At 40.6% G+C, this 27483-nt stretch overlaps 1 protein-coding gene across 1 annotated transcript; it reads left to right on the plus strand.

Moving 5' to 3' along the window:
• The first annotated feature begins 7009 nt into the window (after window positions 1–7009).
• LOC136425551 (solute carrier organic anion transporter family member 2A1-like) lies at window positions 7010–19091 on the plus strand. The gene is made up of 15 exons (XM_066414468.1): window positions 7010–7304; window positions 7634–7851; window positions 8656–8894; window positions 9312–9421; window positions 10331–10459; window positions 11257–11377; window positions 12224–12450; window positions 13536–13700; window positions 14184–14379; window positions 14746–14954; window positions 15218–15420; window positions 16656–16816; window positions 17212–17276; window positions 17505–17623; window positions 18236–19091. Exons 2-15 carry the CDS (start codon window positions 7663–7665, stop codon window positions 18479–18481), a joined length of 2379 nt encoding a protein of 792 aa, XP_066270565.1. The 5' UTR covers window positions 7010–7304; window positions 7634–7662; the 3' UTR covers window positions 18482–19091.
• The last annotated feature ends 8392 nt before the right edge of the window (window positions 19092–27483 follow it).

The raw sequence follows: 27483 nt of genomic DNA on the forward strand, positions 1-27483 counted from the left end.
TCTATTCACAACTATTTTCAGCATACTTGCAATGATAGAGGTCTGATTCAACTTACTACGTAAATAAATGATTGTAAAAACGACAATAAATACTAATCGTATATAATGCCACTTAAATGACCAACGGATCGAGAAATGTAGTCCGGCGTTTTGTTGTAAAACTTCCCGTAGAATCACAACAACATTACAAAATGCACTTATATCACAGGCGTTCCGGCTATGTACTAAACTGAGCTTGTTATTTTGTCGTAGAGCAAGATGGGGACTTTCTTTTGAAACAGTCGTGGATTTTGCCGCAAGTGTTTATAAGAAATCGTACGATGAATGTGACTATGCCTTTCCTTACGTATGAGCATGGGTTGATAATCTTAAAACTCCTTTGTCGCTCGTTCTCATTTAAATGTACACATTTTGAAACTTCCGTTACCGTTTGAAGTAAGAGGTTCCTGACATTAAGATATGCCACATATAAGGTGCCAAACTGTCGTTTTTATGACGACTTAAAACTTTTCTGGCTTTTAAAAATGACAGTTTGGCACCTTATATGTGGCATATCTTAATGTCAGGAACGTCTTACTTCAAACGGGAACGGAAGTTACAAAATCTGTACATTTAAATGAGAACGAGCGTTGTATGAGGTTGGAGTAGCCTCTACCAGGCTCCACAGGTCGCCGAAGAAATAGTAGAAATGCGGCAAATAGACAGATAACATGCCAAAGGAGTTAGCTGGCCAGTGGCTGGACAGTTTGCGACTTCCTCTGGTATGTTATCTGTCTATTTGCCGAATTTCTACTATTTCTCCAGCGACCTGTGGAGCCTGGTAGACGCTAAGGTTGCAGTACCCGGGTGGAAGTTTTATGAAGATGTATACATATCTATGAAGATAAAGTAGTACAAAAAGACCTGCTCCGCTGAGACCAAGTCCCATTTTTCAAATAGAAAACCTTCCTGTCAACCGCTTCTTTAGTAAGTGGTGTTCCAGATACGGACTATCAACTGTTTGCCCGTGTCTAGCTTGAGATAAAGACGGCAGGTACTCCAGATTGGATATAGATCAGAAAAGTTAAGTAAATTTACATACATTTAGGTCCCTTTCGGAACATAGTTTCTCACCCTTGAAGTAAGCCACACACGGCCAGCAAGCCTGTTCGAAAGTATCAAAATCCGATGTCTTCTCAACTTGGACAACTTACATGTTTTTTGCTTCGTTTCATAGAAGTGCTTTCTTTCCTTCGTAATTTTTTTCTAAATTGATAAGTAACTTGTGGTTGTTAGCATAATAGTTAGTGTAGGGTTGTTAGAGGGGTGACCTAAGGACCGAAACATATATCATACACCTCATGACATGCGAAATCTCTCGATCACCTCAAGGCATATGGTTCGTTTTGGCTAGGAAAACGAAGCATGTACCGCTATACAGCTGAATGGTGTTGCCAATATATAGTAGAATTATAACTAGAAATTATTTTTGAAAACGCCTTCTCTATTTTCATATCAATGTATAAAAAGGGAGTACTGTGAAGATTCACTGATTTCTTGTTGGTAAACACCATTCGTTCATTCATTTCCTCGTTCATTCCCTTAATATGCCATTATTATTTTTAGATATCATAATTTTCTTGTCTTCATCTCTCGCCACTGGATATAATCATGAACAGATTATTTTATCGTGGTCAGATATGCTCCACGTGCTCCGAATGCATCTGAATGGTACCATTCGTTCGTTAATTTCCTCGTTCATTCACTTAGTATGCCATTATTATTTTTAGATATCATAATTTTCTTGTCTTCGTCTCTGTCGCCACATGATAATCATGAACAGATGATGTCCATAATTTTATCGTGGTCAGATATGTCCCCATGCTCCGGTTGCGTCTGTAAGACTTATTCCCCAATCTTCACTCTCCCTTATCTTAATGTTTCACAGGAGACGATCTTTAAGACGTCTGGGGCTTCTTTAAGAATAAACCCGTGAAACTTCCTATGGCGTCACCGAGCAAGCATCGACTTGGAAACTGGTAGGTGAATTAGTTGTTGTTTTTTTCTATCTAGCAATTGTGTAGAATTGAAACAATTATACCTCACAATTGTAAAAGTATTTGATGGTATATATCGTTCTAGAGAGTATTCAGAATACTTCCAAATGACCATTATATAGCTTTAACTATTTTCGTTTGAGATACGTGTAGTGTTGAAGCCCAAATAATTTTCAAGAGAGAGAGAGAGAGAGTCGAAAACAACAGAAGAAAGACAGGAAAAATGTGTAGGTCCTTGAATTCGCCGAACTTCTTTTGAAAATAATAAAAGATCTGTTACTTTGTATATAGGGTACAGAACCTTCAATTGTTCAATTCCAATTTACAACTTAGCTTAAATTGCTTTACTATGTTTTAGTTTTATTGTTGTATGGCGCTACTGAAATAGTGTCTTAGAACTCCAAAGCGATATCTTATCGAATTATCTTTATTTGCTGAATATGATTATGGAATACTGATTGTAACGTTATCTTATTTGTAAAACAATTCTTCTTATATTTTCCGATGGTATGTTAAAAGGACCCCTGACCTCCTCCCTTGAAAAACGGCCGAATTAGTGTATATTGAATACTTTCAAGGTTAAATCAAGGCTGAAAAAAAATATCTCGAGTTTTACGTGTTGTTTGTACTAAAAAAGTTCATACGCTGTTTCATGGCGGACTGATTAATAATAAGGAATTGACATAGGGGAGCATTAATAACTTTTTAAACGTTGCATATATCTCTTTAAAACATGTTGGTCCATAACATTTAGTAATATCAGTTACATATAACCTTTAGCTCATACGTTAACATAACAAGCTGTAGAATCCAAGTAGCACAAACCGAAGGCCCACAGAAGTCTTGTATACTTCAGTCTTCAGTAGAGGTTAGCTCAGTGTATCGGTTTAATTGGAGAGGCCATAATTCTTCATGTTTAACGAGTTTGTTGTCACTTGGGAAAACATGCAGAGAGCCATTGATTGAGTCTTTTGGGGTGGGGAATTTGAAATTGGGCAGAAAATCCGAGCCCATGTCTGTTTTGTGTCACTGCCGCTTCAGTCGGTTTGAGTCAAAGGCCGTCTAGACTAGATAAGGCGCTGTGTAGGCACGGGTCTGTCAGCGCGGCATTTAGCGCTAATTATTTCCTGGGAACGTGATTTGTTTTTGTTCAGTTAAACAACGACTATTTTCATTTCATTCTAACAAATCTACGGTCGATTGTTTAATTCTCATTTTAACACACACGGGCATAAATGTAGCATAAAACGTAAATAGGCAAGAAGTACTGAGTAACGATAAGATACCCATCTACCTTCTCACTCATTTACTCATTCAATCACTCACTCATCACACTCACTCATTCACGCACTCAAGCACATATGACGTATGTGGGAATGACTTAAGAGGATGAAGAAGAAGTAATATGATACCTTTGAATATGTTACTGAATTCGATATTATTATCATCATAGCGTACATAATAATTTCTAAATGCTTGCACTCAGATTGCCAAAGTCTGACTAGCATATTGAATACTTTTCCATGCTTTGTGATGTGGGGAAATAGCTAATTCACCAAATGTCACCAGGCGGCTGTTCTTTTCTTCGTGATGTAAAAAGCAGATATAAGTCGCGTGCCAAACCTTACATGTGCTCATAGTAACAGTTATGCTTTTGAAGGAGTAACGTTACATAGTTTTCAGTGCCAATGACAATACGATCTAACGTTGTAGTAAAAGACCAACTGTGTTATTTTGTTCTTTTTTCTTCTATTCATGTTTGGCGCAGATACTGTATCGGTTCTTTGTACGATAATCCCACATTCTTCGTAGTAATACTGTAATAAGAAGTTTATAGCAAGTTCATGCCCGTGGGCTAATTACAAATACATGGTAAAAACATAGGGAAAAACGTACATGCGTCAGTAAACTGTGTCTGACTTTGTTGTAACAATAGGCTACTGGTACTAAATATACGATCTTTATAGAAATTTTTCACACTTTGCCACTAAACATATGGAGAACATTTGCACGCCTTTCATACATCCGGTAAACTAGACTTTGTCCCCAAGTTGACCTTAGTCTTCCCAACCTGTTTTCGTCTGTCGTCAATCCCGTAACAACCCTGGGACTTCAAAGAACCTCTATCGGCGCTGACAAAGCTCTGTTTGTAGTGCTGGATATAAAAGTAAAAGTAATCATTCACAGAGAAAGGCTTGTTTTTGAAAAACACTTTCACGTCCTGATGTTTTCTTGCCATGTGTTAGTAATTTTTGCCCGAACGTGTGTTGTCATAGATATTGATAAAGCCCCTGTATAGTAACACAATCTACGAGCTTCGGTTGCATTTGTTGATCGCCAGAATGTCTCCCGATTTTAAACTGACAGAGGATCGAGCGCATTTTTCTTATACTCATCGGCTGATCCCTGAAAATTGAAAAAACGCTTTCACATGCTGATGTTTTTTTTTGCCAGATTTTACTATTGTTAGTAATTTTTGCCATAGCGCGTATTGTTATAGATATTGTTGAAGCCACTGTCATACAGTCGGCGAGTTTCGGCCGTATTTGATCGTCAGAAGACCGCCCGATTTTAAATCGACAGAGGATCGAGCGTATTCTTATTGTACTTATCGGCCGATCCCTAAAATTGCGTGACGATCAAGAGAACAGCCTTCGTAATATTGCCGAAAATGTCATCTAGAGCTGGCAGACGATCGATTTTTCTGCTGTGTAACAGGGTATAAAGACGGCATGGTACAATGTACCTTTCACGGGGTGAAACAAACAGATTAACGGTGTAATGAACTTTGCGTAACCCTATTGATTACCTCACACAAGGTGGCAACGTTTTCACCTTCTTTCGTTTATTTTTCGGCTAAGTTTGCGAACATGTAGAATGATATGAAAAGTTGTCGTTAGATTTTTATTTATTCAATTTTTTGCTTGGGGTGGGTCTTGGACCCCTATGGTCCCCTATAGTCTAGTTGATAAAGCTACAGAGAGTTGTTATGGCAATTGATTGTCTAAACTAGTTATTTACAGGACTTAAAAGTTGTCATACTGTTCAGCACGAAATTTCACCGCTAGAAAGGTAAAAGAGTGAATGTATGGTAGAATAGTAGAATTTAACAAAAGATAGAAAGATCTTATTTACGACTTGCCAATTGAATGCCCAGACGCGGCAAGGAAACGCCACTGTCAACAACCAATCAGTAACTTTCATAGTCTGTATGTAACATTCTTTATTAACAAAGCTTGAAAGGAGGAATAAAGGCAGGAGGAAAAGAAGGAGGGAGAAGGGATTGAAGGGATTGAAGGAAGGAAGGAAGGAAGGAAGGAAGGAAGGAAGGAAGGAAGGAAGGAAGGAAGGAAGGAAGGAAGGAAGGAAGGAAGGAAGGAAGGAAGGAAGGAAGGAAGGAAGGAAGGAAGGAAGGAAGGAAGGAGGGAAGGAAGGAAGGAGGGAAGGAAGGAGGGAAGAAGGGAAGAAGGCAAGAAGGCAAGAAGGGAAGGAAAGAAGGCAGAAACCGTTGAGAAAGCAGCACACAACACACGCACCCTGGGCCCCAAGGGCGTGACATTATACATGCTAAATAAACAAATAACTGCCCCCCTCCCTTTTCAACGTGTAGTCTTTAAATATTGACTTCACTTCTCCGGCGCCACCTCTGTCTGTGACTAATGTCAGGATTAGACATTGCACTAACATGGGTTATTTGCAGAAGTGACAAAACACTTTGAGAAATATCAGCGCAGAGTGAAGAGTATCAAACAGCAGAACATGACGTTTACAGAATGTCATCTAATGAATTTTCTCAATGAACCTGTATTCGAGTTTTGAAAATGCACGATGGGCTTTATACTATGTGGTCCAAGAAAGTCTTCGTATTGTTCATACTCTACTTTGACTGACAGTAGTACTGTGTATATCATATACACAACTGTTACATTCAGTAACACAACGTACACAATAAGCGCACAATACACTACTCTACAGCCTTGGATTGAAATTATGCACTTTCTTAGGTACCCTCTTATATTTGTATGGCTTTCCTGGTACCCGGTAGGCTGAATAGTCAGCTACCATCAGAAGAGCTAAAGGTGTAAATTGTCTACAGATATGACCTAAATACCTAGATGCCTGACCATATGAGCGACATTTAGAAAAACAGTCCTGTCGGACAATTATCTGACCTCGTATGTATTTAAAGAGTGAAACATTTTAAGAGATATGACCTGAATGTCTGACATGGCGGCGTCTTGAATGAAACGCCGGAGGTAAAGTTTAGATAAGTTTATTTGAATTTATATGACCTTTAACATCGCAACATTGGTAGATGAAAAACATGCAGTTAACGAACAGTAGCCAGTTTTGAAGATACATAGAAATCTTTATTGGCACGACAAAAGTACAGCGACTTTCGTAAGGTCTTCTACAACTATACATGCAAACAACAAACAATGGTATACAAAATGATTAACTTTAGTACAAGTATATGAATACTTCAACATGTCGAGTCATGTACTACATGTAGTCGTATTCAGATGGTGTACGTTGCCATTTAGCTTTAATCATATGTACGTAAAAGAATATTTACAATACGAAATATCTATCGGTGAAAGTAGTAAAAAAACGCATCGTTGGTTTGAATTTAGGCCCTTTAAATAGAACTTTAAAAGAACTCTATTGCACGACATTTGCGACAGGTACGATGTATGGCAACTTGAAGATACATGATAATTGAACTACTTCTAATATCTAACCATTAGAAATAACTAATCTAATGTAGTGAAGACATAATACAGATAACACAAACACATCAGAGAAAGCAAAGTGCTTTTAGCAAGGGCATTGTCCTTTCGTTCAGCTGAACTTTCACACCTTTGACTTTGACCGACGTTTGTCTAATCGTTGCCTCATGTTCTAGTCGTCATGTGAAGTACCGAGATTTGATCCAGGTTCAAATGTTATCGTTCTTGAAAGCTCCGTTCTGCGAAAAACACAAAGTCGACGGTTTCTTCCTGTAACTTTATACGAAAGAATAACTTAGTTCGTACCTCTTTTGATATAACATGTGTGGACCACATCTTCGTCCTGTAAATATCACTTAACTTTTTATCTACAAAACGGGGCGGTTGAACGGTCAAGAAGCGTCGGACGCGACGCTAATATTGCTACAATCTTCGGCCATTATTTGAACGGGTGGGGAAGTCTTTATTTTGGACACCAGTATCAGTTGTGCAAGCAATTGTGGCGACCTCAGGTCGGCTTCCAGGCCACTTAGGGGAGGTGTGTGTGCGATTCTCTGGCCGGCATTCCCTCAGATATTGTCCATCTCCCTTCTGAAAGAAATAAGATTCAAATAAATAGCGCAAAATCTAATCTTATTATGGATATAATGTATTAATGTATTGCATCCTTTTCTACAACATTCTGTAACAGATTGAAATTCAAGTTTTAGGCCGCATGCGTTAAGATTCAAATCAATTCTTGTCTAGTATATAGGCTAATAGCTAATTAGTTTGTGGTGTGACGACATGATTTTGTAACTACAAAGATGAACACGTGAGAAGAGAGAGATTAGACACGTCATAGCCTGCCTTTTAAATGTTTCACAGATTCGCTCGGGTTCACAGAAGGAACAGCCATGGAGCCGAGAACAGCCGAGCACGGGAACGGAGATTTGCCGAAGAGGTACGACCTTCTCCCGGCGGAGAACGAAGGTTCCCGAGAAGGGAGGCTGTGTGGTCTCCGAGGATGGAGGCCGTCTTTTATCCAGCGGTTCGCCACCGTCAGATGGTATCTCCTGTGCTTCTGCCTTCTCATGTTCTTCGAGGTAAGATGAGTTTCTTATGTTTTTACTTTTTTGAGAACTATTAAATGCCGAAAACACTGAAGGCTGATTAGTACTGTTCTTCTGAAATAGACGTCTACAATGTACGTCTATAATTTGCATTAACGAATGTCAGGAACGTTTCTGACGATACATGGACTTTGATGTGATACGACAAGAAAGTCGTTAAGATTCGACTATTGAATTCTTTTGATTTTACTTTTTTGGTCAACTTGCTTGTTGATTTCTTTTTTCAAACCAACGACAAGTTCGATAAATTGTCGTCCTTGGTCCCTGGTCTCCTGTTATTTTGAAATATCTTCTCTTTTTTTTAAAGTAGAATAGAAGACTGAAAAAAATTTTGAAGTGAAAATACGTAAGACGTATATCCTATGTTTTGGATATAGCTTATTGCTAGCATTAGGGAAAATATTGCTTTTCTAGTGATTACAATTTTCGTAATTTCTTTACCACCCAGTGACAACTGAATGTTTGTCATGTTTATGCTTCAACAATAAGGAACATACTGTATGTGATATCAATAGGATTTTCTCTCTTGGTACTGTAACTAGCTAGGTTGTAGTATTTTGGTGTAGCAAAGTTTGAAATTGTGTAATGATTGTGTTTTAATTGTTTTACATTCTACTGGTTTCTATACAGCAAATTTAGAGACTTATGAGTGATTCAAAAGGATCGATATAGATTTTGGAAGAACATTTCAACAGAGAATAAACATCACATATTTCATTAAGTTTGTAAATTTTGCGTTCACCATTTCATTTAATAGTGATCTATTTATCCATTTAGGGATTCGTGCAAAACGGCTATTTCAAAGGCGTGCTGACATCGATAGAGAAGCAGTTTAAGCTGAACAGTTCGTCCACGGGTTCCCTGGCCAGCGGGGCGGAGTTCTCCGCGCTGTGCGTCGTCGCCTTCGTCAGCTACCTGGGGGGGAGAAGTCACCGCCCCGTCATCCTCGGCCTCGGCGCATGCTCAATGGGCCTGGGAGCCTTCTTCATGGCGATGCCACACTTCTTCATGGGAAAGTGAGTGATATTTATCAACCAATAAAATTAGGTCGCTTTTAATTGATTTTGATCTGGCCACCTTCGCCTTGAGGGTGTGAAGCCCCGCCTAAACCTTGAGAATGACCTTTGGCAGTATGTCAGTAATTGCCGATTCCTCGGCAGCTGTGCGTTATGGCAGAAGAAGGAAAGGAGGAATTATTACCCATAAGTATTTAGATATTGCAAACCGCCCTCGCTATGGGCCGAGATAGAATGATCCAACATTATTTTAGATTATAATTGACTTCGTCGTATTTCAAAACATAGTCTTATAACGATGATGATAGTTTTGACATATGGCCATATCTACAGCTGCAACGTATTTCCTGTAAAAACAGACTTCCTATTACAACAATTTTCTGCAGATGCATAAACAAGAGATATGGTTTTTTTAAGCTATGATTATGAAGCCCATTCCGTGGACAACGCGACCAACACGTGTCATGTCGGTCACTCAGCTGAGGAGAGTGAAGTCTGCTCTGCAGCACAAGAGTCTGCCGCTGCCGGTAAGGAATCACTTTGTTCGTTCGTTCGTTCGTTCGTTCGTTCGTTCGTTCGTTCGTTCGTTCGTTTGTTTGTTTGCTTGTTTATTTCGCACAACTGGTGAACTGGCGTATCGCTCTGCTTTGCAGAGTAAGTACAGTTTGTAATGAAACTGGCTTGTTATGTCTTTACAGAACACATAGCATTTGCTTAAGGGCACACCAAACATCACTCTACAGGGACGGGTGTCAGTATCAGCTTCCGGTCACTTCTGACAAATCGCTAGCATCCCATCTAGTGTCTAATCTATCTTATAACTTCCCACATCCCCAACCACAGGCAGTTCATATTCCAGTTTATTGATGCTAGAAGAGATATTTATTGGATCACTCAACAGAGACGGGAGTCGGTATCAACTTCCTGACACCTTTGATCAATGGCTGACATCACGTGTCTAACTATCACATTCCTACGTCTGCAGCCACAGGTACATGCAGCTCGTATTACGGTTTACTGTTGCTGGGAGAGCTGCTGATTGGATTACTCAACAGAGACGGGAGTCGGAACCAACTTCCTGCCACTTTTGACATCACGTGTCTAAACTATCACATTCCTACGTCCGCACCCACAGGTAGCTCATATTACGGTTTACTGATGATGGGAGAGTTGCTGATTGGATCACTCAACAGAGACGGGAGTCGGTATCAACTTCTTGCCACTTTTGACCAATTGCTGACATCACGTGTCTAATTTATTTTATAACTTCCACGTCCCCAGCCACAGGCAGTTCATATTACAGTTTGTCGATGCTAGAAGAGATACTTATTGGATCAATCAACAGAGGTGGGGGTCAGAATCAACTTCTTGCCACTTTTGACCAATTGCTGACATCACGTGTCTGATCTATCACATTATTACATCCACAACCACAGGCAGCTCATATTACGGTCTACTGATGCTGGGAGAGCTACTGATTGGAGCAGGCTCCACGCCGATGATGACTATAGGCGTGGCTTATCTGGACGACCACGCCCCCAAAGTCAGCGCGTCCCTGTACATATGTAAGTATCTATATCCGATATCCTACATGTGTGTATATATGCACCGTACATATATCCACCAAAGATTGTATATGGTGTATAGTCTCATCTTATACTACATACATGTAGTCTTTTGTAGAGTAGATTAGTTTCCTACAACTGTATAGCATACAGTTTTGTTGTGCCATCATGTGAAGTCTTTCAGTAACTCATCTTGATTATATGATGCTGTTGCCCGATAAGAAATGTAACTAGATTTATTAAGTTGGACTGACAAGGAGATGGAATCGAAATATCAAACACTAGATATCTATTTCCCAATCTTATCTTATTTTCTCCAAACGTTGAGAAGAAACGACACTATATGTCACCCAGAGTTGTACACATTACTCTTCATAACTCTCATACCACTTGACCATCAATCAATTTTGTCTATTTTCTTAAGAGCGTAGATAATCCTACCAAGCGATAGTCTTTCAGAAAAAGCACACTTGAATGAAGTCTACTTCTGCATTGAGATGTAGAACGTGGAACGACTACTCAATGCTTGCTCGTTCTCATTTAAATGTACACATTTTGTAATTTCCGTTACCATTTGAAGTAAGGCGTTCCTGACATTAAGATTTGCCACATATAAGGTGCCAAACTGTCGTTTTTATGACGACTTAAAACTTTTCTGGCATTTAAAAACTAAAATTTGGCACCTTATATGTGGCATACCTTATCAGAAACATCTTACTTCAAAAGGTAACGGAAGTTACAAAATGTACATTTAAATGAGAACGAGCGTGCTATGTACCTGACCGTTCTCCCCGTAGCGCTCTCCTGGTTCATGCTGGTTCTGTCTCCCGCCGCCGGCTTCATCGTCAGCGCCGTCATGGTCAACATGTTCGTGGACATCGATCGGGTCGATGTGGAGTCGGTCACCATCGTACCAACGTAAGAACAACTGGTCGCAAAGGCACGGTCACATTGTCGTACGACAGATTTATGACTGTCAGCAACGATACAAAGGACATTCTTGCGACAGTCGTGGGGGTGTCGTACGAAATTCAGCGCCGTGTGGTAACGGTAAAAAGTTAACATAGGACCTTGTCGAGGGTCAGGTATGGTAGTTTTTCTGAAACTCCTTTGACAAAAAAAAATATACTGTACAACGAAAGTGACCTGACCTTAAAAAGAACGTAGCTGTACGTAGCGATATGGTTTGTGGGATTCAGATGGGTAATCGGATAAGGTCGAGGGTAAAGAAAATGGTTCCCAATTTTTATGCCTTGTGAGGACTGTGTGCTTGAACCAAAAAAAGACTGACCGGTACTTTTCCATTGGTCCTTTTACAATCACTAAGGAGACAACTAGTTTCTGTGTTTTGATATCATCGAAAACGTTTTGTGTTTTATCATTATTATTAAATTACATTTCATCTCAAACTGCCCCTCTAATAATCAGGAAAAAAAGAGCTATTTAAAGAAGCCTCCAAAACTTACCGCAATGGCCAAACGTTTACTGACGAAAAAAAACTAGAACCCTGCTAACCTCTCAAAACCCACTCATTGCAGAAAAAGTAGGACACTTCGTCTTCCACTGTCTCCAAAAAAGAAGCCAAACCCCAAAAGCGTAGATTGTATTCCGTAGCAGATCTTAGAATAGTCACTTGTTCCACTTGTCACCGGTACCATTTGTTAACTTGTACTTTCTGCATACTTTTTCTATGTATTGTTTCACGTTGCAATTAGCCCTCGGGCAAGAACTTGCAAATAAAACTCATCATTATGCCGTTTGTAGAGACCCCCGGTGGATAGGGGCGTGGTGGCTCGGGCTCCTCATCGGCAGCTTCCTCCTCTTCCTCGTGGCCATCCCCTTCTTCTTCTTCCCGAGGTCCTTACCGAAGCCCGACGAAGACTCGAAGGATCCCGAACAAACGAAGATGGAGACCATCAGGGAAGAAGATGAAGACGAAGAAAAGGTAGAAGACATTCTTCAGACAAAAACGGCGAAGGAAATCTTCTTTGGTGAGTTGTAAGGACACGTGAATCAAAAGACTCTTCGCTCTCAACCAAGTGATTCATTCAACTGACGTTTCGGTGACCATCTGTCACCTTCCTCAGGGCAATTCTGACTGGTTCACATTGCACTGCAGCGCAAACTTTGCGTTTAGGAACGCATCTATAAGCAGCGACACCTGTGCTGCATTGCAATCTAAACCAATCAGAATTGCCCTGAGGAAGGTGACAGATGGTCATCAAAACGTAGGTTGTACTAATGACTTGGTTGGGTACCAAGATTGTGTACCTGTTATTCAATGACTTACCAACCTTTTGAAACTATACACGCATCTAAGGATACGTGTTTCTATGTTCTCTACCTTTTGTGACCTGTAGTATGAATCGCCATCCCAACGTTGCGAGTCATGTGAAATGCCACCGTATCACTGTTAAAACAAATTGAAAATAGATTCCAATCTATAATAATTATAAGTAAATAAATTATTTTTCTTAATTACCCAACACTTGAGACACTCTGTCTCTTTGGAGTGTGTACATAACAATTTAGGTAAACCAAGTAGTCACTTTACATGTTTGGATGGCGACCGTGTTTCTGCATTCTACGTATGGCCCAGTAAACAAAACAAAGCCAAATATTTACAAACACATGTTGAGAATTCCGCCAATGTTTGAAGTGTTAAGTGGTCGACAGCTCGGACTACAAGCTACGTGCTGTGTAAGCTAGATGTTTACAATTCTTGTGCCATGTAAACAACGTTTCTGGCAAAATACAGCATTTTCAACAGTAGAAAGGTTATAGTGGTCGAACCCAATAGAACTTAAGATATCCCAACATGGTTGACCTAAGAAATTCAACTCCGGTCTATGATTGGGGGTGTCCTCATATAACCAATGGGCAGTTGGGCACCCTTCCATCATCTTAATTCATAAGAAAAACTATCCTCTTATTTCGTTGGTACTTTTGGAGAGCTGCATGCAGTTGATAATCCTGGTTATAAACCCGAATCGATGATGATGACGATGATAATTATGATGTTCGTACTTCGTTTGAAACCAGAGACATTAGAGACATGTCTTCCTCTTCCTTGTAGGGTTCTTCAAGGCTCTTAAGAGGATCCTGTTCAACCTGGTGTTCATCAGTGTCAACATCATGGGAATCTTCGAGATCAACATCACCCACGCCGTCATCGTGTTCCTGCCCAAGTACATGGAACTCACCTTCAGTCTGTCCGCGTCCCAGGCAAACTTCCTCGTCGGTAAGCTGTGGTTCTTATCGTTGGAATTCTTACAATAATCTTACAGTAGCAGCAGAAGCGACGGTGTCTCGATGACATAGGAACACTGTCAACTAAACACATTTACAATCCTACTGGCTCCTTAGAGCAGAGGTTTAAGGAGGAGATCATTATCTTCTTCTGATTGAAGGAGTCGGCTGTAAGAAAACAGCTTCTGGTAAAGATAATGATCTCTTTTCTTCAACATCTTTTCGGAGAGAAGTAGCTATGGTGACTTGCATTTTCATTGGCTCACTTACAAAATAGATCATCGCTTTACTCCATCCAGTTTAAACGAGGAACCAACCAATGAACGTCAGGCATGACAGCCAATCTCCAAGTTGCTTTCAAAACACCTTAGGGGTTTGGAGGCAACCAATGAAACAGTGTTTCTTATACGTACATGTACGTTTGGTGTAAATATCCTTCTGTATTAAGTCTCTGGTGCATGTATCTTCACCTCAGGAGTAGCAAGTATCCCAGGTGCTGCAATCGGCATCATCGGCGGCGGTTATCTGGTGAAGCGCTTCAAGTGGGGCCTGCCGGGCTGCATCAACTTCTGCTTCGGCACCCAGATCGTCTCCTTCGCCATGTTCTGCGTGCTGTACACGTTTGAGTGTCCCAACATGTACCTGGCAGGGGTAACTCTACCGTATGTTAGGTATGTATAATAATCACTTAAACACTTTTAACAACGGCAGAGAAAAGGCAATAGGGCTTACGATCATAGTTGCTTTGTCTAAATTGTTCATCCAGACGTCACTAGTGCAGTTTGTTCATTTTCTTTTTGATGTGTGTTTTAATCTTCTGACAAGTCTTCTATTCACCCCGCATTTATGAAGAATAGGTATTACGTTTTAACTTTAAAGCGGCCAAAAGCAATATAAGGGCCAAAAATTGGAAATAGAAAAATAAACATAGAATCTCTTATTGTCTCGAATGCTTCTTCAGTACTGTGGACAGATGCCATGCCATTAAAGCTCGTTGGTGATGAATATTCATCAGACTATATTCTATTCCTTCACAGTTTCTATGGATTCATTCCTGGACTGACTGATATGGGTCCTGGACTGATGGTAGGAAATACGTCAAACATCACGATGACGCCACTTCCGGTTGTACCCACATCGATTGCATCCTCACTCATCAACGCTACCGGTGGAGAAGCTGGGTACATGTACAGTACTCCCCATCTTCACCACGACATGGCTCACACGATGGCCTACACAACTCCAGGTATCTTATGTTCAGTTCTTATATTATCATTTGATTATTGTAATCTATCGTTATCATATTTCATGTATTGCTTTGCTATATTATCTATCGGTTGTAATCAATTTTGATTATTATGGAGAAGGATGGCCTGTTATATCATAAGCTATATACGCTTTTTCTCTCCTCTTACACCTGTTTTTATCTATTGTTTATCGCATTATGTATTTTCCTGTTGTGCAAATAAAATAAACGAATAAACAAATTAAAAATTTGAAACCATACAGCCTCGCCAGCCGGTAACGACACGGGCATGGTGATCCCGCCGTGGATGATCAACATCACCCTCCCCAACATGTGTAACGGGCACTGCGGCTGCCAGGAGACGACGTTCGAGCCCGTGTGCGGGGCCGACTGGATCACGTACTTCAGCCCGTGCTTCGCCGGATGTACGGGGACGGTCACGGCGGATGACGGCATAACCCCCAAGGTCAGATCATTGCGCTTTCCTCGCAATAAGCTCGTTCACCATTCCGAGTGCGCATGCGCAGCGACATGTATTGTGGGTAATATGACAAAAGTGAAGGCCTTTGAGGCATTAAAAAAATGTACGGGGACCGTCACGGCGGATGACGGCATAACTCCCAAAGTTAGATCATTGCGCTTGCTTCGCAATAAAGCCCCCCCCCCTCTCTCTCTGGACCCGCGGCACGCTGGCGGCGTCGCTGCGACCTAAACTCGATTTGTATTACTTTATAATGGGAATATAATTCAAACGTACAAGTTTGACCAAAAAGACAGCAAAACACACAAAGCTTAAAAAGATTTTTTGTCGATGAAATTCGTTGAGTGCTTTGTCAATTTGATCGGCCGCAGCGACGCCGCCAGCGTGCCGCGGGTCCAGTGAGAGGGGGGCTTAAGCTAGCTCGTTCATCATTCCGAGTACGTATGCGCAGCGACATGTATTGTGGGTAATATGACAAAAGTGGAGGCCTTTGAGGCATAAAAAAAGCATCGACATTGTTATGCAAATCGAGACAATGGTCGAGACGAGAACCGTTCACAAGTCAGGTGTACTCACCTTTGACCGTGCGCATGCGTACACGGAATGATGAGCGAGCTTATGCTGTTGTCAGTGTCTTCGGTGTGTCTGTTCGTTATGTTCCTGTGTGTGACTTATTTGAATAAGCTAGTTCGGAGTTGTTACTACGCATGTGCAGTGTCAAAGGTGAAGGCCCCCGAGACGCGAACAAAGCCAAAAGGGCGTTGTTATGCAAATCTAGACAGTTGTTATGCAAACCTAGACAATGTTCAGGCGAGCACTGTATACGAGCCGGGGGCCTTCACCTTTGACACTGCACATGTGTAGTAGCAACTCCGAACTAGCTTTTACACTGTCAGAGGCGTGGCAGGAAGTGAGTGGTAATATGCTAGCACCGCAATGGGGTCAATGTAAGAGACATTCATTCGGAAAAGTATTCTTTTTGGTCTGTTTGTGTTTTCGCAGTTATTTATTTTCCAAATGCTAATCACGTTCACTGTTAAGTGACAGGAAGTTATCAGTGGATCTGTACACATGTAATGTTGAATAAAAAGCCTTATTTCCATAATCAATGAATTACAATTAAACAAAAAATCTGAGAAACTGTTTTCACGGAGGCGTGCGATCTTCGAACTCTTGCTATCAATGAGAATATATCTAATGTATATGTTCATTTTTTTCAGAATTACACTGGATGTGCTTGCATAAAAGGTGGACTACATGCAACGCCGGGAGTGTGTCCAACACCCTGCACAGCGAAGGCCATTCCATTTGTCGTGTACATGTTCTTCCTTGCCATTGTCACCGCCATAGGACAGGCTCCAGCGTTCATGGTCCTTATAAGGTAAAACCTATTCATGAGAACATTGTTGTTGTTTGAAAACACATACACTCATTTTCAAACACACGAACCGTCACCAGTCTACATGTCAATCGACAATTCCAAAACTGCAGTACCGTCATGGATTACTAAGCGATGCTTCAGTACGGCCCAGCTGCTAAGTACTTGCTGAGGGCACAATGTTGGAATTCTGACAAAAGGTCACTCTGAAAATTTAACTTCATCATCAATACTGTAAACCCTTTAGAGCACAAAATAATAACTTCCTAGCATAATAGTACTCAATAATGTTCGCTCCTACAAATTATGTCACCTACCATTTACAATGAATCACACTAAACCTGTCCCTATTTGCTGATGCAGACATTTATTTCTAGTGTGTATTTTCCCCATTGCAGAGTAGTAGACGTTGAAGACAAACCGTTCGCCCTGGGTTTGCAGTACCTTGCTACTAGGCTTTTTGGTGAGTATAGCGAATATCGTAACTCTTCGTTGAAACAATACTTCTGTTTTTGTAAGTGTCACAGCTATAGCCTGTATCATACGTAATGTAAATTCATTATGTGGTGTTTTGCATTCTCTTCAACTGTGAATTTAAAATACCGCGAAAACTTTATTTTAGCTAAATAAAGCCACCGCGAAAGTAGACGAATATACAGCATCAGTGTCCATCTATCATCCCCATACACAGCCTCCATTCCTGCTCCTATCTACTTCGGCGCCGCGATTGATACTTCCTGTATGATGTGGAGCACCGTCTGCGGCAAGAGGGGGTCCTGCTGGCTTTACGACAACGCTCTATTGCGGCAGGTCAGTAAAACTTCTCGCATGAGGCTACTGACAGGATGATCCTGTCAGCAGTAGAAAAATCCACACTGCATTGTCCTGTCAGCAGTAGAAACAATTGCACTGCTGACAGGATGATCGCAGTGCAAATTCTTCTGATAATCCTGTCAGCAGTACAAATTGTTCTACTGCTGACAGGATCATCCTCACTTTTTCTGCTGCTGACAGGACAATGAAGTGCAAATTTTTCCACTGCTGACAGGATCGTCCTGTCAGTAGCCTCAGGCAAAACGTCTCGTGCTTAATTACGACAACGGCGTATTGCAGTTGTTGCACATCTTTAAGCCTGTCGGAATTACCATCCTATCAATAGTGGGGAAATTTGCATTATTGATAGGATCCTTCTGTTATTAACAAAATTGTATGCACGTGTGAAGGGATCATCCTGTTAATAAGAGGTTTTCTTCGGGGCTTGTGGTTGTGGAAGAATCCAGGTCCACAATATTTTCTGTACGAGATTTGTAGATGACCATCTTCAATTGCCATCCTCAGCTACTTGGCGCGATTTTTTAGTATATAGCCCGTTCTCTAAGAACAATCATCGTTGATAAACATGTCACTACTGCGTTCTTCCAGGCCTTTGTTGGTGTCGGGATCGGGCTGAAAGCCGGCGCCCTCGTCTGGGCATTCGTCGCCTTCATGGCGGTCAGAAGAGTGTCCAAGCGCGAAGAAGCGAAGGAGAAGGCGTCACCATCAAGACGTCTTGACAGCTTGACTCTGGGTGACGTCATCAAGGCGTCACAGTTTTCCTTGGACATGCTCGATGTCAATCTTAACTTCACGGAAAAGGAGTTCATGGAAGCTAAAGAAACTGTGCTGTAGATGTTCTGTGCCAAAATTGTTAGTCTGTCAGTTTTTGTTAGAAAAATCCACCCTCCTGGCCTTAACAAAGACATATTTCATGCCAAGCACCCTTCTTCTTCAGTAAACTGCTAAACTATGATTAAAATTACATGAAAAGCCCTTCTAACTTGCTAATGCCCGAATCAAAATACTTTTATTGATATTTATGAAGTGACATAACTCAAAGACTCAAAGTTATGAAGTTTTAATGACTGACAGCATTTTATGTTGTTCGTTTTTACAACTACGCAATACTACAATGATAGCTACGTGATAGTTATTAATTGAATAACATGTGACTGAACCCTTGGAAATTTTGCTACCTCAGACCCAGTTTTACTATATTAAAATGTCTGATGTTATGATAATGGTTTATTTGATCTACGTTCAGCAGATTCTTATTGCTTTACAGTTCAATGATATTGACAACGTTTGTATATATTTTTATATTGATTCATGTGATGTATTCAGTCCTTGTTGGACGTTTTGCAGTCTTACTGTATATTTGTATTAGTACGGTGCAATGACGAGACACTATTGCAAGGCTTTTTCTAGCAAAAATTTGAATAAAAATGAAATGTTAATGTTATCCAGTTTGATCGCTTGTTTGCAACAGATATGTTTTTGTGCCAATGTAAGCCTCTGTGGTGTATTACTTGCTGTTTTACACAGCCGAACAATTTACATCACTTGTTCCTCAATGAAGTGCAATGGATACAATATTTACACAGAAAATGCCCAGTGTCCCAATAAGAACTGGACATACTAGGATAGGAACTTGGATAGGATATGAATACTTCATTTGCCAAAAGTGTACCTGGTTATTCGTAATTGTAGAGGCTGACATGTACCACAGTGCGATCGGCATCCGAAATACAGGACATTCTGTGCCCTATCAAATCAATACAACAATACGTATACTAAGAGCAGGGCCCCTACGCCAGCGAGCCAACGAATCGAGCGATAGGGGTCCTGCTTTTAGGAGGGTGCAGCAAATAGGAATATGGGAAGTCATACGATAATTATTCTGAAGATCGAAGGAATGATAATTTTGCCCTTATATGGACCGACTAGAACAGTTAGAACAGGGACTTGGATCGGATGGAGAGCACTGCCCTATTTTACGACGTTAGGTAATATGAAGGATATGTCCTGCTTTTGATAACAAGGACGACAACACTTCATGAAAGGAGATACATATGCAACACCTCGTGCTTATACATTGTAATGGGCCAAGGACTACTATATACATGTTGTATATATAAGGGAGAGCATTGCCATAGAGTACCCCTTCTTCAACAGATATGGACACTATAACGTTCACTTCAAACCAACACGTTACAAAAGGTTCGGGACTGAAGATCAGCAGAGAGACATTCTTTTTGACAGTTTATCATCACTTTATGTCGTTTTAAACACACAAATTGAAAAGCTTTTGTTAGGAGCTGTCAAATATGGCTTCAAGCAGTCCAATTAATGTATGGATAATAGCAATTTTATCCATCACAATCACTAAGGAATAAGTGAAAATGTTAGTTTGTGGCTGTCTTAAATTGAAAGGAACAGAAGAGATACTTTCTTGTACCATTTTGTGCAAACGCATTGTAGAATTGAGTACTGTGAGAGGGAAAATATTTTTGTCAGTGTAGAGTCGTTGATAGTGGATTGGGGTGAACATTTATGGTTCCAAACAATATCACAATTATGTACATTCAATATGTAATTGTTAAGTTTTGTTGCAACTCTTTATGGGTTTTTTCAAACAATTTTGAAGACTAACTGAATCACTTTACTGTAAATACACCCTTTTACTGTACTGTATTTCTTCCTGATAATACGGTGATTGACAGCTGTCAATCAAAACCTTTTGAAACAGAAGTACACTATGATACCAAAGAATGCCCTGAATTTCTTTAACTATAACTTGATCTTATAGAATGATGGTATATACACATAAAAAGATCAGCACAACAATATTTCATCACGATGACATCTTGGTTTAATTTCCTTCTTTGTTCACATATGAAATTATATTGACATCATCGCATATTCATTAACATGCATATGAAATTGTATTCACAACATCGCGTATTCATTGACATGCATATTAATGGAACCAAAATGTCAGACAAATCAATGAAATTAACCGGAAATATAGTTTCAATCAATCATCACACCAATTAATAGTTTCTTGTATATAATACCACACACAACGAGGTATGGCATTATTATTTTTGTCTGTACAGCTACATTAAATGATTGAATACCCCCAGCTGAATGAGTTCCAATTGCAAAACAAAGCTAGACGTTACCACAATACACTTGAAATATTACATCAAACGGTACGATGATTATAGACCTTGCAAATTACAGAATACTTACAAATACACATTTGCTAGTAGGGAATCTATAACAATGTCTCTAGATCTAGTGCAAGGTTGCACATTTACAACAAAGGCTAGTCACAAAGCTTTGTGTCTGCCGTCTAAACCTGCCTAAATGTCAACATTCCTAAATTTTCATTCTTAACGTTACATATTATATAGAACACAAGTTTTCACTATCCAACATAGCACAGATCCATATGGCGTTTGTGTGACTACATACTAAATACAGGTACAAAGTATAGGGGAGCTTTCCAAGTTGAAATGGGTAGGAAAGAAGAAAACCAAAAACGAAATATAAAGCTGTAAGACTTGATTTCATCGATACTCTTACAACTAGAAAAACGCCAGCCTCACCGTCAAGACATCTAAGTAAGAAATAGTACATATAGTAGTCACTCTAAAGTTGCAGTAGTACTTTCATACAGGGTGTTCACTACTTCAGTTGTTTGATTTTCAGTTCCGGTAATGTCACGAGCCATAGTTACGTTGCCAGAATTCTGTCCATACAAGCTACTTCCCGCCGCACAGTCATTTGTAACGTTAGTACTTGTGACGTTGTGTTGACCCGAGTGTGTATCATGGCACATATTGTCAGAATGTTGTCCATACAGGCTACTTCTCGAAAGAGAGGCGAGAGTTTCATTCTGATCGACACCCCCCGCAGTATCAGTTGTTGTAATATTATATTGACCTGAGTATGTTGTATCATGGCACATATTGTCAGAATGACGTCCATATAAGCTACTTCTCGAAAGAGAAGAGGTCGTCGTTTCGTTTTGATTGACACCATCCGCAGAAGAGATGTTGAATTGACTCTGATCTGCAGCTTGTTCGTACAGTCTGTTTACTGTTTCTATCCCGTGAAACCTTTCTTCGACTCCCGGCACGATATCCTTCAGACGAGAAACAGGTTGAGCAGACATTGTTTGCGATAGATTTTTATTTAGCAAGGCGCTTCCAGCTTCTTGTCTTACGTTGTCGCCGAGGATAGGGTACGATTCTGCAGAGGCGTAAATATGATCATCCTCATCGTCTCCACAATGCTCGGATGCATCCTCATATAGGTGAGGATGAATCTGCACTTGTGTTGTGCGCATGCGCACTGCAGGAGGGTCCAAACTAGGTTGTGCCTCTCCTGTGGTTGACTGACCTTCTTGCGAAACCGAACGTCGGAGAAACGACTGGCTCTGATTTGATTCCGAACGTCCTGCAGAACCAGGCACGGTGGGAGGAGAGATACGGACAGACACAGCTTGTGTCCCCGCATACCATGTTGCACTCACGGTGTGAGGGGCTTGGGGGCTGAACATAGCGCGATATTTTCTCCACCAACATACAGCCGCAAGAAAGAATGATATAAGAACTGCGGCTATACTAACAGGTACAATCACTGACAATGCGTTATGGCCACGTTCATGGTTTGTTTGTAGAGTTAAGTTGCCAACAACACAGAACTCCTGATTCTGTGACTGACAACAAGATTGGTTTTTAGAAGAGAGACAAGTACTAGCGTCACTGTTGTTGCTATCTTGTGTTTCTTCTATTGTGGGTAGTTTAGTATGGTGATGCTCTTTCTTCTTGAGAGGCTTAGCCGCACACAATATCAAATCATATTTCATTTTGTTATCACCTCCGTCTTCTACATAAGTGTACAGGCCAGAGTCTATTACGCGAAACTTTGGAACAGTAACTTTTCCTGCTGCAATTTCTAAAGAGTTCATTTGGTATCTTCCGGTCGGAGTATCCCAATAGTAGGAAAACATTGAAGAAGATCTAAAGAATGGTAGAGATATTGTAATGCTATTGTTTTCACCTACATATCTAATAGGTGGACGAACGCCAAAGTATTTATAACGTTCCCTGATGAACATCACTTTTTGAATAAAAGGTCTATGATGTTTTGTGCTCACTGTGTAATAGGCTAATCCAAAAGTGTTCGGCTTTGTACCCCCGGGATTTATTGGCTCAACCTGACAACTCAAGGGGTTGCCTTGCAGATCGTAAGAAGTGGAAGGCTGTAGTGTTAGTATGTCTGTCGGTATTTGACTGATGTTGTTGACTCTAAGCATAACCGTAGAGAGCTGGTTACTAGGGACCAGCTTGATGGCAAGCGTTGGAAAATTAGATAGACGGTTTGCAGAAAGATCTAGGAACTGCAAGTTTGCCAAGCCATAAAACGCGTCGTCTGATATGGTAGAAATGAAGTTATTGGTGAGGTAAAGATCCAACAACATCGAAAGTGCAGAAAAGGTGAACTGGCGAAGGGAAGAAATGTGATTTTTGTTGAGATCAAGATAAAGTAGCTCTTTCAACCCTTCAAACGTTTGCGTCGAAATGTTGTTTACCTTATTGTTGTCGATGTAAAGATATCGTATTTGAGGGGATGAGCTGAATGAGCCCAGGTCGGTTATGTTGTTTTTTGTTAGTCGTACGACAAGGGCGTATTTGATTTTATCTATCGGGACGCGTGATAAGTTTCGCCCTGTGTAATCAACCGTTCTTCCAATGGCAGTTGTTAACAAAATAAAAAGGAAAAAGGAGGTCAGAGATTCCATTTTAAATCGTGAAGCGTACTCTCCACCACAATGAGAGGTTTCCTATGGAAACAAACAAATAAAGAAAGAATTAGATTTGAAACTGTCCCTACCTCTCTAACAGCGCGGTCACATTTGTCGCAGTTGATCGTACGATTTTGATGTAGTACAATCTTTAAGTGTGCTATGGCAGAGACAACCACTAACAATGTTGTCTGCTGTTTTAGATCCTTGTCAGTATTCTGTAAGCAGAGGTTTCGATCGGGGGGCTAGGAGTGTCCAGTATTTTTAACGGTGCCCTCCTTTCAATCGTTCAAAATCCAAGACTCTACTAGCCCCCCTATCGAAACCTCTGCTTGGAGAATATATGATACTGACAAGGATCTAAAACAGCATTTTCTGCAACAAGACAGTCGAACACATGTTACAAGACACACTGCGGCACAACTGTTCCGAGAATGCCCTAAGTTTGCGACCGTACGACGATTGTATGAGGTATGTGACCAGGCCCTTAGACATACGCCTGAATTCAATCAAGCCTCTTGTGACCGCTCGCGGCCCTGTAACCACCTCGCAACCCAAGAGCTTGATGGCTATGGCCGCTAACTCAAGGGAATCCTCCTTTCTAAATATGGATAATCTATGCAGCTGTCATCAGCCCACAGAGCTGCCAGCACAGGCCAGACTCTAGTTGCTAAGGATCTATTGCTGTTGCTATCCAGTGATTGACAGCTGCAGATGTCTGATCTGCAGGTGGTAGGAAGAGAGTTTCACAGGCTGTTTCTCTGTACTTTGAACATTTTTCGGCAGTCAAGTCTTTTCTTGTTGGATTTTCAAACTTGGTTTTTGATGTGGGAGAAACTGACATTGTCTGCCTCTAAAGGAACAGATAAACTAAGTAGGTGTAAAATCCCTTTTAACAGGCTTGGATACATATCATTTCTCACCCTCCCAACATCTGGATCTCATTTCCCATCCCTTTCTCCCGTCTGCCTGTGTGACAGCTAACAGACATGCTAACTAGGTTTGTTTCTATGGCAATGGGAGCCTAGCTGAAATCCTGCCCTCTGATTGGTGTTACCATTTTTGATAACAGCTCTCCAGGCTTAGAGCAACCAGACCACAAACTCCGCGGGGAGGGGAGAGAAACCCCCGGACAGCTGGAGTTTGCGTTACACAGACTACAAAAGTGCCAACATTTCAAAATACAAAATAGGCATAAGGCCACAGCAAGTAATTTTTATGGATGACATCAGCGCGCTCATTAATTTTCGCCTGATTTCGAAATAAAAAACAAGAAATTTCATTGCCCTCCGACGGTGGTCAACATGCCAAAAATTGGCAAATATGTCGTAAACATTTACAGTCTAAGGTGTTTTATTGCATATGAATACCCAGTGTAGTCCCTGCCCATGATGGTATAATAACAAGCTGTTTTCTGCATTTGTTCTAGCAAGGACATTATATAAATAATGGGAGGGGGGGTCTAGTTAATTGAGCTGTATTCACAAGGTGTTTCATCGCATATGAAAAGCCAGTGTAGTTGCTTCAGATGATGGTACAACAAGCTCTTTTCTGCATTTGTTGTAGTTAGTCTATTGAGATGTATACACATCTACAAGGACATGTTTACTGTTGAATCAAGGAGGTTTTATATTACATATGAATGAATACAGGGCTAAACAGCTAAAAGACCTGTTGGTCATGATATCATATTTCGTCCCCTCAATTCTTGTTTAACAAGAATTACGATCTCAAAATTTGAAAATATAGGAATCTTGTTTTTTTTTTTGCCCGCCTTGTTTTTTTCCGCCCTATCTCATTAATTTTGGAGTCTGCGGAGGATGTCATCCATAAAATTTACTTGCTGTGGCCTAATATGAAATATGCAACTTCTAAGCATCTTACCTGATAGATAGAAGGGATAGGCGTACGGCTAACCTTATTTGGTGCCGAATCTCAGAACGTCTGTGGTGATGGGTAAGTGGGGCTGACAGCAAATAGATTTTATACTGACTGTTCGCTCGTCATTGGTCACAAAACTGCGCCAATGTTGTTTAATTTATTTTTTCCCTAACATGTGTACACGCCAAATTTTATTGTCTGGTGCAGTTATGTATTTGAGTGATTTGTCAGACACGGTGATTGGTCAGAAATTGTCGTTCGTTATTAATATTCAAACCTGCATCAGTTGATTAATGTTTTATTGCCATTATATAAACTGATTGGTACACACAGTTAATTTATTATAAAAAAACTGCGTCAATCGATTAATTTGTTTTACTGCCATATACTCAAAAACATAGATGCAGTTATGTATTCGGGTCATTGGTCGAAACAGTGATTGGTCAGAAGTGTTCGTCCTTTACTTTCATATGCAAAACGGCGTCTCAAGGACTAGTAAAATTGTCTAATACAGTAATGTATTTGGATCATAAAAACAGGGACATCTGATGAGAAATAGAGACGCGCATTGAGGAAAGCTCTCTAAAATCAAAGCCATTGCGACAACTTTCGGTAAAAAAAACAGCAAAAAATATCAACCAAGGCCTGTACAAAGACATAGTTATGTGCACTTCTTTTCTACTTCTTCTTCTTGGTTTCTTCTTCCTCTTGGTACAAGGTAGCTATTCAAGTTGGTTGGTCACTAGCACTCCTCCTGGTCATTCACAGCATATGCAACCGCTGGTTCGAGCTCTCGCTGTGCGGTACAGTATACCATACAGGGAGAGCTCGAACCAGCGGCTCACGCGGCAGATAACAGGCTAGGGGCAGGAGTCCGCTGGCACGGTTTTTTTTCAGTCTTCGGCTTGAATTTGGTTATGTATTTTTTTCAAGGACAATGGGAAGTGCCACTCATTCGCCCACTCACACACAAACAGATAGGACAACACGAGGCTGACATCACGTGTTTACCAAATAAGTCTAACGATACAATTCAATGACGGCTAAAGAATGTCCTAAAATGAAGGAGCAATACATGTAACAGTACTAGCCTAATCCAAACCTATTATAGCTCTCGAGTCTCTCTCAGGAGCTATAGTAGGTTTGGATTCCAGGGTATAACAGTACTAGTCACAGTCACAGGCCTGGTCACAGACATTCATGAATACATGTAGTGGCACCTAAGCTCAACACCATGTGGGGTTGGACGGTTGTCAGCGTCATTTAGACATTTCTGGAAGATCTGGAAGCAATTGCACCAAACATCTGCTAAGTTGCCTCTGTAAAACTTCCTTAACCATCTGTTCGTTTGTTGATTTATGGTGTTCATTTCAAGTCTCGTCTCCAACTCGCTGCGGTACAAGGACGCCACTCAGCGGAATGAGTTAGAACTGCAAGTATGTGATGTAGTTGCTGATTGGTTCAATAGAATACATTAACCAATCAGTGTAGACATATGTTTGCTATCCGGGAATATGACAGTAAGTATCTTGAATCTAACGAATGTGATGATCGGCGACTGAAATGGTTAAGTCTATTATGAATTTCTAATCATCGCCATTACATTTCTAATGTCTAGTCTGATTAGTTAACTTCGCCATTACCTGTGACCAATCAGCATTCATAAAATATATACATACAGGTAAATCTAACCTTGGTCCCGTATATCAAACGTGCTGGCCAATCAATGGGCATCTACAAGGACGCTTTTTTTGTCAATCTGTGGCATTTATCTTATGGGCTGCTATGGCTCTCTGTTAAACATACAGTGTAAAATCGTATTGACGCTATTACTGATGTGCCGTTCTATTTTAATCCGCTAAGTGACGCCTTTGATACGCGCTATGATAAGCGATTGCCCGATTTTATCAGATGTGACCATTGAATTGCTTTCTATTGCTGGATGGTTGGACAGAGGTTGAGAAAATGTGCAATTTTCACGGAATTGTATAGCTTTCATTGCCTGCAATCTTTCGAAATTCGAACTTAAACATTGCTTAACGTAATGTGACTGTCTTTTGGCGTAATCGTCCAGATATGACATGAGCATTGTGTTGATCTGACAGCCGAGGCGCCTCCATGTTGCCTAGTCTATCCTTTACGAATACCAACAAGG

Source organism: Branchiostoma lanceolatum, chromosome 19 (genome assembly GCF_035083965.1).
Source record: "Branchiostoma lanceolatum isolate klBraLanc5 chromosome 19, klBraLanc5.hap2, whole genome shotgun sequence".
Lineage (NCBI taxonomy): Eukaryota > Metazoa > Chordata > Leptocardii > Amphioxiformes > Branchiostomatidae > Branchiostoma > Branchiostoma lanceolatum.